This window comes from Macrobrachium nipponense, chromosome 19 (genome assembly GCF_015104395.2).
Source record: "Macrobrachium nipponense isolate FS-2020 chromosome 19, ASM1510439v2, whole genome shotgun sequence".
NCBI classification, from domain to species: Eukaryota; Metazoa; Arthropoda; class Malacostraca; order Decapoda; family Palaemonidae; genus Macrobrachium; species Macrobrachium nipponense.
Window position 1 is genome coordinate 5,354,658 of NC_061088.1, and position 20,806 is coordinate 5,375,463.

At 44.2% G+C, this 20,806-nt stretch overlaps 1 protein-coding gene across 1 annotated transcript in view; it reads right to left on the reverse strand.

The window, feature by feature from the left end:
- LOC135219150 (WD repeat-containing protein 17-like) overlaps nucleotides 1-20,566 on the reverse strand; it is a 188,325-nt gene extending 167,759 nt beyond the window's left edge. The window contains 5 exon segments of the mRNA XM_064255667.1: nucleotides 7,315-7,425; nucleotides 17,499-17,605; nucleotides 18,456-18,579; nucleotides 18,877-19,047; nucleotides 20,192-20,566. Coding sequence (XP_064111737.1) covers nucleotides 7,315-7,425; nucleotides 17,499-17,605; nucleotides 18,456-18,579; nucleotides 18,877-19,047; nucleotides 20,192-20,400 — 722 coding nt within the window. The 5' untranslated portion in view covers nucleotides 20,401-20,566.
- Nucleotides 20,567-20,806: the final 240 nt, after the last annotated feature.

The window sequence follows — 20,806 nt, forward strand, 5'->3', positions numbered from 1 at the left end:
AAGAAGCAGAGCTAAGCTTTCTTTCCCTAAGCGCTGCTTTCCTAATTCTGTCTTTCGCTAATTTCTCCGAGTATGAACTAAAAAACTTCCATTGAGAATCATTCCAATCACTACACTCATTACATGTTCGATCTGCTGAACAAACCTGTCCCCTACAAACTTACATTTAGTGTGAGGAATCATACTCTAATTTGGATAGCCTAGTTTTACATCCTGAGATGCAAAACCTAACTCCCGACGGACTAGAATCCGACATGGCAACGCCTAAATAGTATTCAAATAAACAACAACGCCAAAAAAAGAGTACTTCACCAATTCCGAAGATCAAATCCACTAGAAAAAAGCGAAGCAAAGTCATCCAACCGCACCGACCACCGATGTTCACCGGACGCCGGCAGGAAAAGAATTGGATTCACCTGGGCAGTTGTACCTGGTTCTCCCGCGAGTGGAGGGAGATGACGTCATCACCACCAGTGTTGGTGACGCCTACACGCTAAATTTGAATTTAGTCTCCTGCCGCTCGTGGAAATCACGGCTGTATAATTGTTCGGTAAGACACTACAATAAAATATCTATTTGTTTGTCACTGAAGTTGGACGGCAAGGTGGTGAATCTCTTAACGAGGCGATGATTCTCTTAAGGCATGTGCCCAATAGGCGAAAGTCAATTGCCCTCTAGAGACCGAGGTTCTTAATGGCAAGACATTCTCATAGTAGTTGAATCTCAGCTAAAAATGAAGGTGGAAAGTGAATGTAAACTACGTCTTCACAGCCGAATCGAGAGAAGGATTCTCAAGGTTCTGAACCTGTGCTTATAAAGAACTGAAAACGCTAACAGCTATTTCATTGCTGTAAGGTGAGGGGTTGTAGTTGTAATGAAAGTGGGGCAGTTTCCAGTAATGAAAAACAGGGAAGTACTACTTCTCATGGGCTGATCATTTGGAAGTAGAGCTGGCAGGTCGGGGAGCAGGCGATGTCTTCCGTATATATCTGTCAATTCGGGGTGAACAATGAACAATTGCACCACTCCGAATAAGAGATATTTTGAAGACAAACTCAGATGTCTGAAGAAATATTTCGCATTATCGCAATGCAATGCAGCGTGAGACTAGTAAAGACTTCTGTTACCGTGCGGTAAACATAAAGATGAAAGAGTCCTGAATATATATCTCTGTTGAAAATTCTCGTAATATTCATGGGGATGCAGAAGATGTCATTCATGTATGCGAGAACCCCCGTTAATCAGAGACGTAAGTCCGACATTGTTGGACAGAGAAAAGGTTCGTTAGTCAATCCTTGTATGGGAGAGACACATAATCCGACCATGCATCTCAGAGAGCCAGCTGGTACTAGTTTGTCTTCCTGCAGTCCCCTACTCAGTGGTTCTTGCTCACTCGCTATCCTGAGTTGCCAGGTAATCCATTCTTCGAAGGAATGCGTTCGGCTAGAATAATCGAGTGTTAAAAAAGGGATCTATTATGCTCGAGCAATTATATTTAAACGAAAACGGATTTCGGTAAAAACATAAAACTGAGGTGGTGGTGTCGTGACTATACCATAAGTATCTTAAAAATCGAAACTGGTAACTCCTGGGAAGATGCAGACAGTCCCAAGTTGCAGTTCCATTAGGATACTAGCCGTCTCGGTCACAAACCGTAGAATTAACTACGGTATGCGACTAACCCCCGGACAATTCAACTGCTTAACAGAATCATGTCTCGAGGGTAATATACGTCGTGTATTGTAGGTTTCTGTACAATGAGTTCCATCCTAAATTCTTTTCCCTTAGAGGAATGAGAATAAGGATTGGAAATCTACACCCTTCCTTCTATATTCAAGAGAGTGAAGGAGAAGTTTTCCCCTAAGGAAAGCTTCAATAGTGAAAACAGAAAACCCGAGACGAAAGTTCAAGACAAACTGGATATTCGCGTTCGTTCTTCTGTATTGTAGGGTTGGTCGTCTACTGAGAGGTATCCTTACTTCAGCAGCAGTTCTTCTTACAAACGCTAGAAATTCCAGGAATTCGAGCATTCGGTGAGGTTCCCGATTATCGTAAAAACAATTATTGGGGATTTAGATATAAAGGCCCTGCGTTGCCTTTTGGTCTAAGGCAAAGGAGACCTCATTCTTGAAGGAGGAAGATTTCTGGGGCCACCCTTCATAAACTGTGAGGGCGGGCTCCGAGGTACAGCCTGCTGAAAAATATTCGGATATAAGTCCGCCAATACCGCAAGTAATCTTTTCAGATCCGCCGCATGAAGAGTTTCTTGCGTCTCCTCCTCTGATATCTCTTCCAAAGGATTGGCAATTTCCGATGTCGAACGAGTGGGGGAATCACGCGCATCGTCTTGCTTGCGTGCGTCATGCATGCGTCCAGCATGCTGCGTGCGTCCAACCTGCTGCGAGGGAGCATGCTGCGTGCGTCCAGCCTGTTGCGAGGGAGCGTCACGATCCTTGTCATTTCCCGTCACACGTCCAGTAAGCTGCGAGGGAGCCTGGTTGCGTGCGTCATGCTTGCGTCGAGCATGCTGCGTCTGCTTCGTCACGCGTGTAGGTTGCTGCGAGGGAGTGCCTAAGAGCGCTGCAACCTGCAGCGAGTCTTCGTCTAGCCGTCTGTTAGCGTCACGCTGTGCTAACTGCGGTTTATCTTATGTTTTATCGGTCGCGCTTCCCCTGTTAGTTCTTGCGACTTGTAGACATCAAACAGAGACGTAATGGACTGCTGAAGCTTTGACAAGAAAGCTGTTTGCGGTACCTCTTGCTGCTAGCTAACAACGAGATGGCACTGCAAGTACGTCTACAGCTTCGGAGACTCTGTGTGGGGTCTTGTGGCGAAGAGGAGGAGACGTCCCTTGCGACCACCACTAATCCGGGGGAGGGGGAGACGCGTGAACTGACTAAAAGAGCACGTCCTCTTCCTCCGAAGGGCGCTGCGTCCTACCCCTCTGTTAGGTGCGGACGCGTAGTCAAGCTCCAACAGGAATCTCCCCGGAAAGCTTTAAACACTACCCGAAGGTTGCTGGAACGTAAACGGGGGACCTGCGCCTGTTTAGAGGTCTCAATACTTGCGGTTGTCGCCAACCGCGTATATAGGGCTTGCGTCATCCGAGAATGACGAACACTTCCTCATCTCGCCTTTCCTGCGGCGAGGGGGAGCGTCCTGGGATGCGTCAACAGGATCGCTCGAGAGGACGTCCACTCGCTTTTTAACATCTCTCACCTCCCTTCGCCGGTCGACATTCCTTCTCCCAGGGGTTGGGGATCATGGAAGAGGTCTAGGGCTAGGAGCGTGACAGACACGAACGGGCGCACCCTCCACTACACTAAAACTGTCACCAAATTTGCGATGCAAACTACGCACTGTCTATTCAGTCCCCTTTCCAAAGACCTTTCCGAAGAAAGGGATTGCATTAACACGCAAGCCAAACTAGCAGTAAAAACATTCATAGTCGGCTAACTTACCTACGACTCCTTAGGTGGGTCTGGTACTCTTAACTTAGGGCTAGGCACTGGAATATTAGTATTAGACAGGTTAGACAAGCTTGACTATCAGAAGAACTAGCTGATAGAACACAATACGATCTAGCTCTTCTAATTAAAATCTAATTGCATCTTATAGTAAACATACTTTTCATTATTTCTCATACATATCTGCTTCCTGCATTTGTTAACTATTGTAAGAGGATCAAGAGCCGCTTGGAAGCCGGGACTCGAAACCCTTAACTACAGAGTCGGCCATCTTGAATTCAGAAAACAAGAAAAACTGTAGAAGTCGGAAACTGACCAACTGAAACTTATTTGTGTAAAAAACAAATTAAGGATAATCTGATATCAGCGAAAGCCATTAAGTAACAAAAAATCAAGCAATGGGTACTTCACTAATTGTAGTAAAAGCAAACCCAAACAAAGAAGAGCGAATTTCCGACGTGCTGCTCGAACGACGGCAGGGAATTTCTGAGGACAAACGGGAATGGTTCCAAGTACCTACATAGAGGGAGCACAGGTATGATCACCTGACCGTCTATCGGCGATAGCCGCGAATTTTGAATTTCTGCCGTGCGCGCGACAAATCGGCGGGATTAAGCTATATATATGTAACTACCAGGGAAGTTAGATATTTAAAAATACAATTATAACTAACATTATCATAAAAGATAAGACCTAAAACCAAGAGCAATCCCTGGGTATATTTATGAGCAAATGAATACAAAGATGTCATGGGATAGAAAGGGGAAATACATTTCCCCACCAAGTCTCAAGGAATGCTGATCACCCTCTGTCCTTTGCTGAGCTACTACGGTGTCATTAGTTATTTATGGATCATTGAAGTGAACATCTTCCTGCTAAATTCATCCAAATCGTATGGCACGTAATATTGATACTCAAATGAGTTAGCCTGTCCATCAATCAAAACCTGTTATAGATACTTATATGATGATTACTGTACATTAAGGGTTAATAAGAAAAAATTTCTGCATATTTTCCCATAACCTTTCAATCACACATGTCAGATCAAAACAGTCTATTTTCTGTAGGAAGGCACCACTTACAGTGTGCTTTGCAAGACACACTGTATATAATGTTTAAAAGGTTCTTTGCAGCATCATCTCAGTTGCCAGTACATCACTTTCTGCTTTTTACTTTACAATTGTTCCCTGTGGTCTCTTCCTGTGCTATTTTCATTTTTCATATTAGAACAAATCCCTCTGGCAAGCCCTATGAGAGTCTAAAAATGTGACTAATTTGTCATAATAATAATAACAATAATAATAATAATAATAATAACAATAATAATAATAATAACAATAATAATAATAATAATCGTTGTGGTGATCAGTTGCTGGATGACGACCTCCAAGTACCTGACCGTCTTCCCCTTTAATTGGGTTGAATACCTGGTTGCCGGACGAAGCTCCTCTGTTGCCAGAGGTTCCATTTACGTCGTTGTCGTTTAATCCTTCATTTCTTTCCATCATTGCTGAGTTTTGCTATTTAACCCATAGCTGGACCCTACCCCATCAGGGATAGGTACTCATTTACAGCTGAGTAGACTGAGGAAATTATGGTAAAGATCCTTTCCCAAGGAATCAACGCCGAGGAGAGCGGTCACCCATCCAACGACTGACCAGAGCCAATGTTGCTTAACTTGACTTAAGTCTATTGACGACCTAACCCACTCCTCCACGGCGCCACAAACAGGTATCATCAGTGAAAGGCTATACAACTACCTAGAGGAGACAAACACCATCCCCCACCAACAGAAAGGCTGCAGAAGGAAGTGTAGGGGCACAAAAGACCAGCTTCTGATAGACAAAATGGTAATGAAGAACAGTAGGAGAAGGAAAACCAACCTAAGCATGGCATGGATAGACTATAAGAAAGCCTTCGACATGATACCACACACATGGCTAATAGAATGCCTGAAAATATATGGGGCAGAGGAAAATACCATCAGCTTCCTCAAAAATACAATGCGCAACTGGAATACAATACTTACAAGCTCTGGAATAAGACTAGCAGAGGTTAATATCAGGAGAGGGATCTTCCAGGGCGACTCACTGTCCCCACTACTCTTCGTAGTAGCCATGATTCCCATGACAAAAGTACTGCAGAAGATGGATGCCGGGTACCAACTCAAGAAAAGAGGCAACAGAATCAACCATCTGATGTTCATGGACGACATCAAGCTGTATGGTAAGAGCATCAAGGAAATAGATACCCTAATCCAGACTGTAAGGATTGTATCTGGGGACATCAGGATGGAGTTTGGAATAGAAAAATGCGCCTTAGTCAACATACAAAAAGGCAAAGTAAGAGAACTGAAGGGATAAAGCTACCAGATGGGAGCAACATCAAACACATAGATGAGACAGGATACAAATACCTGGGAATAATGGAAGGAGGAGATATAAAACACCAAGAGATGAAGGACATGATCAGGAAAGAATATATGGAGAGACTCAAGGCGATACTCAAGTCAAAACTCAACGCCGGAAATATGATAAAAGCATTAAACACATGGGCAGTGCAGTAATCAGATACAGCGCAGGAATAGTGGAATGGACGAAGGCAGAACTCCGCAGCATAGATCAGAAAACCAGGAAACATATGACAATACACAAAGTACTACACCCAAGAGCAAATACGGACAGACTATACATAACACGAAAGGAAGGAGGGAGAGGACTACTAAAGTATAGAGGACTGCGTCAACATCGAAAACAGAGCACTGGGGCAATATCTGAAAACCAGTGAAGACGAGTGGCTAAAGAGTGCATGGGAAGAAGGACTAATAAAAGCAGACGAAGACCCAGAAATATACAGAGACAGGAGAAAGACAGAAAGAACAGAGGACTGGCACAACAAACCAATGCACGGACAATACATGAGACAGACTAAAGAACTAGCCAGCGATGACAATTGGCAATGGCTACAGAGGGGAGAGCTAAAGAAGGAAACTGAAGGAATGATAACAGCGGCACAAGATCAGGCCCTATGAACCAGATATGTTCAAAGTACGATAGACGGAAATAACATCTCTCCCATATGCAGGAAGTGCAATACGAAAAGTGAAACCATAAACCACATAGCAAGTGAATGCCCGGCACTTGCACAGAACCAGTACAAAAAGAGGCATGATTCAGTAGCAAAAGCCCTCCACTGGAGCCTGTGCAAGAAACATCAGCTACCTTGCAGTAATAAGTGGTACGAGCACCAACCTGAAGGAGTGATAGAAAACGATCAGGCAAAGATCCTCTGGGACTATGGTATCAGAACGGATAGGGTGTATACGTGCAAACAGAACGCCAGACGTGACGTTGATTGACAAGGTCAAGAAGAAAGTATCACTCATTGATGTCGCAATACCATGGGACACCAGAGTTGAAGAGAAAGAGAGGGAAAAATTGGATAAGTATCAAGATCTGAAAATAGAAATAAGAAGGATATGGGATATGCCAGTGGAAATCGTACCCATAATCATAGGAGCACTAGGCACGATCCCAAGATCCCTGAAAAGGAATCTAGAAAAATTAGAGGCTGAAGTAGCTCCAGGACTCATGCAGAAGTGTGTGATCCTAGAAACGGCACACATAGTAAGAAGAGTGATGGACTCCTAAGGAGCAGATGCAACCCGGAACCCCACACTATAAATACCACCCAGTCGAATTGGAGGACTGTGATAGAGCACATAATAATAATAATAATTAAGTAAACTCCATTAGCTCCCAGGAGGTGAGGTCAAAAAGAAAATCTGAGAACAAAAAGAAAATCTGAGAACATTTATCCACTTGTAAGCAACTGTAATCATACTTGCCTGTGACCAACACACCAGGCAACCACAGTTGGGACGCGACATATGCTTATAGCATATAAGACACTCTGGCTGCTGACACTCCAAACGCAAACACGCTGATCTAACGAAGCACTGGAATAAAGGTATTCAGCTTTAAACGAGCCAATTACTAAATGTAAAAATTCTGTTAAAACTCATTTACCTGTAGATTTTAAAGGTTTCTCATTAGAGTACGATGCCTCAGGAAGTTGTACAAATTTGTCAGGATGAATTTTCCTATGACATTTAAAGTATTACTAACAACTTCCAATAATGCAGACAGAAACTTTATTCACAACCTTCTCTATTCCATAAATAGAAGATATATCATTTAAAATTTCTTATTTACTTAAAAAATAAAAACCTCCCACTTTACATGTGGGGGCTGACACAGTAAGAGCTAAACAGCGGCTGAAAAAAAGGACGTGATGATTGGATTACGTATTTGTGAGATGACCTTGCTCTTCTATAATTGAAGGAGAGCATTATCGACCTGATGATCATCCTTTCATGTACGTTACATTTACTGGCAATCAATGTAACTTCCTGACACACGTGGATTAAGGAAATGCCACCAAGCAGGTTGCCTTCTGCCAAAACCCTAAAAGTGTCTTGAACATCAAACCTTGCATATTCTTATGAAGGGCTTTATATAGTGACACTAAGATCCATGAGGTTATCCTAACAGCAGGAATATTTCTGTCCTTCAAGCTCTGGGAAAGATTTTAAAACAGCAGGAATATTTCTGTCCTTCAAGCTCTGGGAAAGATTTTAAAAACACTAATTGTTTATGATGTTAAATCCTTTGGCAATATGCCAAGAGTAGCAGCTAAATAAAACAAATCAATCTGCTAGAAATCGATAAAGTCCACTAGATGAAAGCTGAAGTTCCTTCAAGGTAACCTTGGGTCTTAATTTTGTCATTGCTCTTCATTCTTAATATTCACTATCAATTCCTGACTTATAAATATTATGTGACACTTATATCAATTCCTAACTTATGGATGTTGTGTGGCAACTAAGTGTATGCCGAAGGAACACTAATCAGCCAGCTGAATGAAACTAATTACAGTAGTACCTCGAGATACGAAAGGCTCAACTTACGAAAAATCCAAGTTACGAAAGCCAATACGAAAAATTTTACTGCTCTACATACGAAAGGTTGTTGCTATAAAGTCCCGGGATTCGCCCGGACCACCGAGAACAATTTTAAAACTCCCGCGCCGCCAACTGAGTAAACTCGCCACCATCCTCCGCTCCCATTGGTTTCCTGATGCTAGTCACCCCATAAGGTCCTGCTCTCCTATTGGTCAGCATCTACCCCTTGTGCTTTAAATATTCTATTGGTAAAAGGTTGCTGTAAATTGAAAAACTTAGTATTCATGCACTACATTTAATAAAAAAAAACATTAGGTAAAGATAGAATAAAGAATAGAAATGAATGGTTATTATACTGTTTGGTAGTTTCAGTAGTTGAAGAGAGAGAATGAAAATTTATGGCTTACTGTGTAAAAGTGATTGCTTGGCGATCGTTCGATACTCATAAGTGCTGGATGTAAACAGACGTTTGGAAGCTTTTCTTTTGTTTGTTTGTTATAGTTAATGGTTACTTAATAATTATTTTGAAATGAGTACATGCAATACATTTAATAAAAAAATGTGAATTAGATATCATAAAATATAAATAAATCAGATGCCAACAAATACGCATTTTTTAGAATTCTTCTTCTGTTTTATTATTACGTTACGTATACGTATTACGCATGTTTCATTATAGCTGTCATAACTCGGTATCTCCGTTAGGTAAAGATAGAATAAAGAATAGAAATGACAATTTGTCGAAAATTGCATTTTTCCTAACTATACAAACCTGAGGTCCTTTAACAATAGGAAGTAGCTAGCGGCAGCTGGAACGGTCGTAAGCTTCGAACAAGGGGAGCAACGGTAGTTAACTGCTTGTCCGACAGTCGCGCTGGGAGGTAAACAAATCACTTTTGCTTTTGGCCCATGCAAAATACACAGAGTGAGGGGTGGCATGAGGTGGGACTATATGTAAAGGACCTCAGGTTTGTATAGTTAGGAAAAATGCAATTTTCGACAAATTGTCATTTGTTCCGATACGTAATACAAACCATCGGTCCTTTAACAATAGGAAGACTCACTTCTTGGTGGGAGGAATCTGAGTCTTTGATGAACAGACTGGTGTTCGTCCATCCCTGGAAATGCCTCCCTGGTCGTAAGAGCGAGGGAGGGATCCAAGCCTCTGTCCGATTGATCGGGGTGTGCACCGCAGGATCAATGGTCAGACCTCTGGGCCGAGTACTAAGAGAGAGGCAAGCGTATCTCTTCGTACCAGCAAGCAAGAACTTGTTCCTGTTTGCAAGAGGCAACATAAAGTATGGGTTGTCTCAAGCTGGCATCCACTTCCTCCCCCTTGTTGGAGGAAGTGGTGGATATACGCTCCTATCCCTAGTGAAAGGGATAGGATGGGGCTCTGTTGAGTAGCTCACCTGCATCTTGTCCTTATCCAGCAGGGTGACGACCGTGTCCCTCTAACCACAGGTAGAGGGGAAGAAAAAGATGGGAAGAGGAGCCAGTCACACTCTCATTCACTCATCCATTCTTATGGTCACACCAGGACTCGATGCTGTTCAGCCTGCGAGGGTCTGGGTTCGCTACACAACGTGTTGAGCAGCCACCACGGGTCCCAAGGAAAAAGATCCAAGGACCTGTGGGCAATATCCGAAGGTAGAAGGAAGGGCATGTGGTCTGGTTGACCAGACCCCTGCCTTCAGTACCTGCGCCACGGAGAAGTTCTTGCGGACAAGGCAGCATCTCCTTCGCATCGAAGGCGGTGAAGTCCATTAGGGAGGGGATTGTGAACGACTCGAACCAATCGTCAGGGACCGAAGGGTTCTGAGTCTTCGCTACGAAGTTCGGTACGAAATCGAGCGTCACGGATCCCCATCCCCTGGATGCTTGACTTCGCAGGAGAAGTCATGCAGTTCCTCAGAGGAAAAGAAGGAAATAGTCGCATGACCTATCCCTCTTCTCTACTTCGGTGATGTCCAGTACCCATACTGGTCTGTCCGTTTGCCACGAAGTCTCTCGCATCCTCCTATCCCCATGCAGCGAAGTTCTCGGTAGTGGATAGGACACCGACACTCCATGGTGGGTGTCAATGGTATGGGTACTGTGACAAGCTATTAAAACGAAGTAATGATTGCTCTGTAACAACCGAACTAAGTCAACAGCGTAGTTCGTAACTGACTCGGCCGCTCTGACAGCTGCCGACTGACTGCGGTTTCCGTAGGAGGGCAAGTTGTCAAAGCATCCGAGTAAGTCACGTGGACCTTCGCCTTTAAAGGGTTATGCCGAGAGACCAAACAAATAATGTATTTGTTTGTCACCAATGCCGGACAGCAAGGTGATTGTATTCTCTTAAGGCATGTGCCCAACAGGCGAAAGTCAATTGCCTTCTAGAGACCGAGGTCCCTGAAGGTAAACATCTCATGGTTGTTGAATCTCAGCTAAGGAGAAACAACACTATGTACCGTTGAAGACGAAGGTAGATATTGAATGCAACCTACGTCTTCACAGATGAATCGAGAGAAGGATTCTCAAGATTCATAACCTGTGCTTACAAATGACTGAAAACGCTAACCGCCTTTCATTGCTGTCCGGTGAGAAGTCGTAGTTGCAATGAAAGCGGGGCGTTCTTCAGTAATGAAAACACAGGTGAAAGCCGCCTGAAGAACTGCTTCTCATGGGCTGAACATTTGGGAGTAGAGCTGTCAGGTCGGAGAGTAGGCGATGTCTTCTAACAAATCTCGTAATTCGGTTGAACAATGAACAATTGTACACCTACGAATAGAGATATTTTGAAGACAAACTCAGATGTCTGCAAAATCATTCGCATTATCGCAGTGCGATGCAGCGGGAGACTTGTACAGACTTCTGTACCGTGCGGTAAACAGAAAGATGAAAGAGTCCAAGAGATATCTCTGTTGAAAATTCTCGCAATGTCGAAGGCGATGGAATCTAGCGTCACAGCAGTAGATGGGTCCTTCATTATTGCGAGAATCCCCGTTAATCAGAGACCTAAGTCCATGATTGTTGGGCAGAGATACGGTTCGGTAGTCAATCAAAGCAGGGCAGAGAGAGACATACATGACCGTGCATATCGGAGGCCCGGCTGATACTGAGCTGCTATCAGGCAGTTCAATACGCAGTAGTTGAGCCTGAGCTCTCGCTGACTCGTCATCCTGAGTTGCCAGGTAATCCATTATTCCACGAAGGAATGCGTTCGGCTAGAACTACCGAGCATAAAAGATATGCTCGAGCAATTATATTTAGGCGAAACGAATTTCGGTAAATATAACAGTTGAAATGGTGTTGTCGTGACAAAACCATAAGTATATAAAATTGAAACTGAAAACTCCTGGGAGGTTGCAGGCAACCCCGAGTTGCAGTTCAATTAGAATACTTCTCTTATAAGTCGCAATCCGTAGTTTAACTAGGATATGCGCCTACCCCTCGGACCATTCAACTGCTTAGTAGAATCATGTCGCGAGGTTAATATACGTAGTATATTTGTAGGATTCTGAACAACGATCTCCATCCTAAATTCTTTCCTTCAAGAAAACAAAATAAGGATTGGAGATCGACCACCTTCGATCTCTATCAAAGAGAGTGAAGGAGAAGTCTTCCTCGAAGGAAAGCTTCAATGGTGAACAGAATACTAAGACGATAGTTCAAGCCAAACTGGATATTCCCGTCCGATCTTCTCTAGTCCAGGTTGGTCGCCTACTGTGAGATAGTTTCTTCAGCAGCAGTCTTCTTCCCAATGCTAGAAATTCCAGGAATTCGAGCATAGGCGAGGTTCCCGATTATCGTGTATATCGGGGATTCTCGTCTCGCTCACTTTGGACCGTGGTCTCGCGTAAGTGTTTGGAGATCGTAAAACTCGAACACTGAATGCGTTAGAAATTCCGTAGAATTCTAAGCAGTCTGCGAAACCCCCACCGAATTCGTCAAACGATATCGGCTGGTGGTCCTCTCGATTTCCCGTAGACATCGAGAATGGGGCAGGATTCCTCCTCAACGACCGGGGCTTACGTCAGGTAGGACCCGAAGGTCCCCCCGGTAGCGCAGTCCCGAACGTGGGATCCTACAGAGAAGTCTCTGTAGGATCCCTCCCCTTTCCCTCGTAACCGTAAGGAGAGAGGGAATGGGGGAGGAATTGGATACTCGCTCGCCTTCCCAGTGGAACTAGCAGTTGGAGAAGAGTAGGAACAGCCATCGCCTTGCGGCGATGGCCTCTCAGAGTCTGGGAAAACGTATCGTCAGGAGAAAACGTTTTCCCGCGGAGGGTTACGAACTCTCACTGTAGGTAAGGGTCTGCCGCCACTGTGAACGTCGTCTGGGTGGGGCTGATCGACACCTGACAGGAGAGAGCCGATACCGTCCTCCGACTCATTCCAGTCCTCGTCGAGGTCGAAACCTCTCAGGAGGACCGAAGGAGTATTCAAATACGGTGTCCGAAGACACGTAGAAACGCCGCTGTCGCAGTAGAGGAGGTGGAAGTAGCTTGATCGACCGGCCAGAACTGAGAGAGCCTTCTTGTCCGGAGACGAGAGACTCTGGTTCGAGACAGAATCGGCAAGTTCCGATCGCGGCAGACCCACCGTCGGTTTGGGTTCCCTCTCGGGCCCCAAAACGACTCGAGCAGAGACGTGGGCCCTGCTGGCGGGAGCGGCAATCCTTCCGCAAGGTCATTATGCTGACGAATCAGCTTAATGACTTCTGCAAATTCCTCTGTATCTCGGGAGTAACCGTGTCTTGCGGAGTAGGACCGTCCAGTCCCTCCAACAAGAACAGATCCCGAGATACTCCTCCTTCAGAAGGAGGAACAGCGGCAGACCCCTGACGGTCGCCTCCATCTACTTGCGCGTATGTCCTGGTCGGTCCTGGAACCGTGCCTGGTCCATACGGCGTCATAGCTGGGTCACGAGCTGGCGCACCTCTCGTGATCGCTTCCTCGGTACCTCGCTCCTCCCGGTATAGCCCGAGGAGGTTGAAGGTACGGGAGAGGCAGACCTGACGCTCCCCCCTCGCTCGCCTGGCATGGACCAGGTGCGTGCAAACAGGGGAGGGCTGCTGCTGTCGTCAACCCGCGGTGACGGTCGAGCAGCAGGCCTAGCCTTGCCGCTCGCCTGGGGCGATTGGCTCGGTTGAGAACGTCGAGACCGATCTCTAGCGTCAGGCGAGCTGCCGCTGGTCACCGTCTCCGCCCGGTCCCATCGGGAGCGGCGGACGGGTGACCTGCTAGGCTCTCTGTCGCGTCGAGGACCGGCCAGCGTCCACTCTCTGGGCGGCGTCGAGCCCGCTGGTACCGCCGTGGCTGGTACCGGCGGCCGCGGGGACTCCTTCCTCGCCTCAACCCGTGGCTGGTCAGCGACCGTCACGTCAGCCCGAGCAGCCAGTTGATCGCTGCGAGAGTGTCCACTGGCCTGGCGAGAGTCGTGTGCACGACTCTCGCCAGTCTTCTGCTCCGCGCCGCTGTCTTGACGGCGAGCGAGCTCGGGCGTCAAAACTTTGGCTGGACGGTCTTCTTTGGAAGAGCGTCCACTCGGTGCTTCTCGCGAACGAGAAGCGGCCGAGACGGAACCTGGTTTAGCGGCAGAACCGCTAGCACCAGGTGAGGACGCACCAGCCGAGGCTGGTGCACCTCTGGTCCCCGTCGACTTCTTCTTTGCAGAAGAAGCGACGGGCCCCGTTCCCGAAGGAACAGGAGGACCAGCAGAAGAGCTCCCCAGCTCGCCTGAGCGAGCCGGGCCCTTAGAAGATCCCGAAGGAATCTTCTTAGGGGGGGAGGAGGCAACCTTCTTCTTCTTCGGCTGTTTGGCCTTAGAAGTCGAAGGGGAAGGAGAGGCAGCAGACGACGAAGAAGACGACGACGACACCTTCTTCCTCTTCCTCTTCTTCTTCGCCAGGCTCCGCAGGACAGACGTCAGGTCTTCCATCCAGGAGGGAGCCGGGGCAGTTGCCGAAGCAACAGGGCCCGACTGCACCTGTCCGGAAAGACCTGAGACTGTGACAGCACCACCAACAGCAGGAACAACAGGAACAGGTCCAGGAACAGCAGGAACGGCAGGAACATCTGAAAGTGAATGAGCAGCCGGCACCTGATCTGAAAGGGAATGAGCGGCTGGGACAGCAACAGGTACGGCAGGCACGGCAGGTACCACAGGAGAGCCAGGCGTCCTGTCGGCAGCTACCGTCATCCTCGGCACTGGCGGCAGGTCCAGGGGGGTACTCTTTGGGCAGCGGAAGTCCGGGGTCGGCAATACAAAGAACCCAGGTGGCGGTGGCACCGTCCTCTTTGGCACGGCAGGAATTGGTTCTGGATTGCAGCCGTGGGTGTTACCGACATGACATGTGGTGTGTACACCAGGTGCGGTGGCATCTCATATGCTGGTGTCGAGATTGTGGTTGTTGTAGTGGTTACCGTACCATGAGTGACCACTGCCGACCCCGCCAAAACCCGCTTGAAATGAATCAACCCCTGTATGCTCGGCACTCCCTGCAGTCCCAGCGACTCCCACACCTGTCCCAGGTCGTCCTTCGCTGATGGCACACCTGCGGAAGCAACAGTCGGGTTAGTTAGAGGGGCTTCCTCGCGCCTGGGGGGAGAAGAACCCCACCCAGAGCGGACGGAAGACCCCGAGTACAACTGGACGTCCGGGCAGCGGGCGCCCTCCTCCACACTCGACGGATCGAGAGAGGAGAAGGACTCCGCTACCCCCCCCGCAGGGGGGCAGGAAAGAGGACGAAGTGTCCGTTACCAAAGGAGTCACTGGACTTTCCGATGACTTCTTGGGCGGCCTAAGTCTCTCCTGCCCTCGTACAGCACCCACTGCGCCTCGGACCAATGCATACACGTTACACAGGGCTCGTTGCGGGAGCACTCTCGCCCCCGACGACGAGTACAAACCTCGTGAGGATCTACATCTACATCCAAGGTCGTCTCCCACGGATGTAGCACCTGCGGTAACATAGATAGATTAGTAAGAGGGGTTCCCTCACGCACGGGGGGAAGACATGCCCCACCCCACCCCAAACGCAAGGAAGACCCCAAATACAAAATACAATGAAGAAGCTGAGCGGGGGGCAGGAAGGAAGACGAAGAATCGGATACCAAGGGAGTCGCGGGAGAGCTTTCCGACGACTTCCTGGCAGACCTTCGCTTCCCCTACCCCCGCACAGCAGTGAAAAGTAATATGAAAATGAAACAGAATACTGCCCTTGCGATTCACTTCATAGAACTTAAAGGAGAAAAGATCAATTCCCGGTAAGAACGGAAACTTGATCCAATAATATGATGCTATCATAAAATATATATGAAAATGAAACAGAATACTGCACTTGCGATTTCATTTTCACATAAAAAAATCGTAAGGATCAATTCCCGGGTAAGAACGAAAATTGATCCAAATAAAATTTCATGCAAATAAATAAATGAAAATGAAAAGAATATTGCAATTGCGAATCCACTTTCATTGCATTCTATTATACAAAATTAAAAGGCTCGTGCCGAGCGCAATCACACTCTCGGTAACGAACGCACAGGGCAAAAATATAATGAAAAGAGTACTTACATTTTTCAATTACACACTTCCGCCCAAATACATGACTCGGCGCGAGCGCGCCCGCCCTCGGCACCGAGACATAATTCAAGGGTTCAATTCATGAAAAGAGAGGAAATCGCCGCATCTACGGCGATAACTCCATGTTGGTTCATAATTAAGTAATGAAAATGAAAACAGTGTACTTACAGTTTCATTTTCAAGTCAAACAAACCATTAGTAGAAAACACAATATAAACAAAGCATACGACGATGAAGCGGGCAGAGAGCGATGACGAACACGTCCTTCACACCCGCGGCCGAAAGCAAAAGTGGTTTGTTTACCTCCCAGTCGCGCGGCGCGCGACTGTCGGACAAGCAGTTAACTACCGTTCTCCCCTTGTTCGAAGCTTACGACCGTTCCAGCTGCCGCTAGCTACTTCCTATTGTTAAAGGACCGATGGTTTGTATTACGTATCGGAACAAATGAATGGTTATTATACAGTTTGGTGGTTTCATTAGTTGAAGAGAGATACTAATGACAATTTATGGCTTACTGTGTGCTAGGAAAAATGATTGCTTGGCGCTCGTTCCATACTCGTAAGACGGGTAAGATCTGAATGTAAACAATCGATTGAAAGGTTTGTTTTTTGTTTGTTTGTGTATTATCGTTAATGATTGATTAATAATTATTTGAAATGAGTACATACTGATTATTTTTACATTTTACTGGCATATTCTAAGCTTTTAGCTCTTAGGTTTAGATGTCAGAATCATAGACTAGGCTACAGTAGCAACCGCTAACATAGGCTAGGCTTATTGCTAAGGGACATATGCCAAAGTCCTAATATATGCAGTAAAAATGGGGTTGAACATTATATGCAGTTGAATAATACTCAAGTAAATGTACAGTATTTTGCCTTTTTGGAGTCATATTTCTGGCCCATCGTAACCCAAGAACATGTGTTTTAGGCCTGAAATATAATTTACTGGGGTGTTTTTGGAGGGCTTGGAACGGATTAGCCACTTTACATGTTAAATGTGTTCCAAGATACGAAAAACTCTTGATACGAAGGCCGTCTCGGAACGGATTAATTTCGTATCTCGAGGTACCACTGTAGATCGAAATCTGCAAACACTGAAGCCAACCCATCAATCAGACATTAAAAAATCCACTTATCTCCATTCAATAATGATAAATGAACATTAGAAAAAGATAATAGACAAACATTGTAGTGACTTTCAACTGGTTAAAGATGATGAAATGAATAACATTAAAGGAAAAGACAGTTACATAGTACTGTATACACATATATAATTAGAATGAAAAAATGAGGTATTAACCACTAATCTGTCTGATTTCACAAGCTTATCAACACTTGGTTTATCTAGAATACCAAATGTTAAGGCATGAGTAAAAGTGAGAGGGCTTGTACTTCATATATTCCCTTAAAAATTCACATCAAGTTGTGGCAATAATCCTCTACTTATAAAACAGAAAAAATAACCTGTAAGCAAAACTTATTCATCTCGACTGACCTGGCAAGGAGATCTTCACTGGTGGGATGCCAATCCAAACATGTTATAGTTTTCCGATGATCGGCCAATATGCTGAAGAGCTGATACTCACTGCTACCTTCCTCAACCTGTTGAGGGACAAATAGATAACGTATCAAAAGGCAGCAATACCAACTGATGCTGTGAGAAAATTTCACACAGTTGAAATATTCTACAATTACTCACTATAATATGACCTTGCTATCTTGATGCTTGTAAACTCAGAATTTGGAAAAAATAAGAATGAAAACTACTACAGTACTAAGCTTCAGTCCAGATATTTTGCAAAATTCAAATACAATATATGTACAGTATTATGAAAAAGGAAAAATAAATCTGTATATGACAGGGATTTGCTTTTCATGAGGCCTTATCAACATATGTACTTGTACACAGAAATGAGAGAGAGAGAGAGAAAGAGAGAGAGAAGAGAGAGAAGGCAGGGAGAGAGAGAGAGACGAGACAGAGATGTTGATTGAGATGAGATTGAGAGAGAGAGAGAAGAGACCTTCGAGAGAGAGAGAGAGACGTGGAGAGAGACGATGACGAGAGAGACAGAGAGAGAGAGGTGATGATGTACACAACAAATACAGTGTGTAGGCTACTAGTGTAATGAATTTCCATAAGTGTATGGTACCATCTGTGTCTTCTATATTTAGAATTATCTTGTACTTAATGGTATGTCTACTATCAAAATTATATGAACTTATGGTTTGGCTTACATAAGATTAAGAATACAGTGTATACTACTAATATATTTGGAATTATCTGGAGTACTGTACATATTAGCTTTCCTGAAATGGTTTCAGCATCGGTTATTTTGAGATGCACAGCGAGGTCTTACAGTTTGTTGTAAAAAAGCACAGCAAATACATGAAATAAGAGTACATGTGCAAGACCTCCGAATTCTATGTTTCTAACAATACTATTATAACTCACTACATAAACATAAATAGCAAGGGTGGCTGCATATGCAAAGCGTCTAGAATGCGCAGTGCATATCTTGTGGTTCCATGGCTGTGCACCAGCGGCCAGTAATGCTAGTTGCTGCAACATTCCGTCGCTGAAAAAAAAAGAAATATAAGAGATCAGAATGTATAAAATTAACACTTAACCAGCTGTATAAGTTTAAAAGCAAGCCCTGACAATCTTATAGTTGTTACTATGGCTGATACAGTTCCTTATACAATTTGAAGATCTTGGGTGCTGTGACCCCAAAACCCTTGGTTGCAGGAAGTGAAGTATCTCGGCAATATTATAAATTACGTAGTCAATTCAAACCTGATTTGCGCAATCAAAGATGAAGCATATGCCAATAGATTCAAGATTTAAAAATAAAAACACAAATTAGGATGCTTACTCAGTTAAAGGATTTGCATGGCTGTTAATATTAGTGTCCTTGATGTGACGAGATGAGACATGCCTGGCTCGTTCGGCAGCACATGCCCTCACCCTAGCTAGCACACAGTGGCTACTAGCACTTTGAATGTAGTTAGCATTGGCAAACTCGTTCCAGCCATACCCGTTGTCCCTGTCAGGTGACAAGGAAGATGTATCAGATATTATTTTAAAAGGAACTATAATGAGTCACATTTATACATAATCTTAATTTAGTGAATATTTGTCAGTTGCACACACTGGAGTACATACGGTTCATTCAGAGAATGAAAGGTAATGTAAGAAAATATATGCTTACTTTCTAATGTACCTGGATATTAACACTCCAATACAACGTCACTTAAACTGTATTTGCTAATATGCATAAGCATGTGGCTAGAGAGAAAAACAAGAAAGTATAAATGAAATAAATAAGGAACGAGAATAACAACATATTTACTTATGCAATAAAACATAAAAAAGTGAACACATGTTTATATCTGAAAGAGCAATGTAGTCAAAAGACTTACCATAAATGTATGCTGACCTTCCCTTAAGACTAGGAATTCAATTTACACTTGTGGTTCAACCTTCCTTAATACATACCATCAGAACAACTTTGACAGCTTTTAACATTAAGAAAACAAAGTAAAACAAAATAAGAGTAAAGTAAGGATAATGACAGAATACTTAACATGATACTGTAAATAATAGGCACATGTAACTATTTACAATATCATTCTTCCATCCCAATGTTGCTTTTACATGTATAAAAAAAATCTAAATTTCAATAAATGAAACTTAGGGTCCTTAATGATAACAAACAAAAGGGACCTTGAAAAGTGCCTTTTTACCAATGGACTCATCAATTTCCAATGTGATAACCCCTATATTTGGTAAAATATTAATTTTTTCTCAACACAGCACTCACACATTCACTCTACTGTATGTACTTGTGGACTGCAACTGACAAATATCTCTGTAAATATATCAAAGGATATTTTTCAAGAGTAAACAAACTGTGTCTAAAATAATAGTCTCATTACTATTTTACAAAACGAGCATGACACACTTGAGACAGGAGCATTTAGAACAAAGGCCTCCCATCACAAACACTGAGGACAAAAGCAATAATTAAAAAGCCGTTATGAAATGCAGTGCATGCAAACATGCAACCAATGATAATCAGCAACTGACAACAAATGTATGGTAACAAATACAGTGAGCATATATTAAGATACTGTGCATAGAGTTATTAAAAAAAATTTGTTTTCTCTTATTAGTGACTGTTCACTTACAGTGTCAGAGTAGGTGAAAATGTTGCTAGTTCAAGTCCTGCTTCACAAGTACCTTCACCTTGTAGACTGCCCCTTCTACTCAAGTGAAGGCATCCTGAACATTCTGAATCTGTTGTTGACCATGAACTTTCACTCAACAAAACATCCTCTACTCGTTCAACGTAATTATGGATGTTGTCATAACTTTTCTTTTTACCCCAACGTGACATGCCTGAATTTCAGTCTTTCATTAATGCATCAAAAATTCATATTCATCCAATTTCCCCTGGGAAAGTGGTAATTCTTTTCCCAGTATGACTAATGTTTTACAGCATTTCAAAGTCCTTTTGCGTACATCAGCATCTTAATCTTTAAGTCAATTCTGTGGGTAAATTTTAAAACATTCTTAAATTTTGGAATTTTAGTATTGTAAATGTGAATCAAGCACTGAAGTGATTCAGTCTTGGTTTCTGAGCACTGACATAACTGATACCCAAATTCTGAGATGCTACATTACATAACAGACACAGAATACAGTAGTAGTGTACTATATTGCATACACGATATAAAACATGACAGGAATTACATGCACCCCATTAGTTAAGAGGAAAATAGTAAAATCATAAGAATAACAAG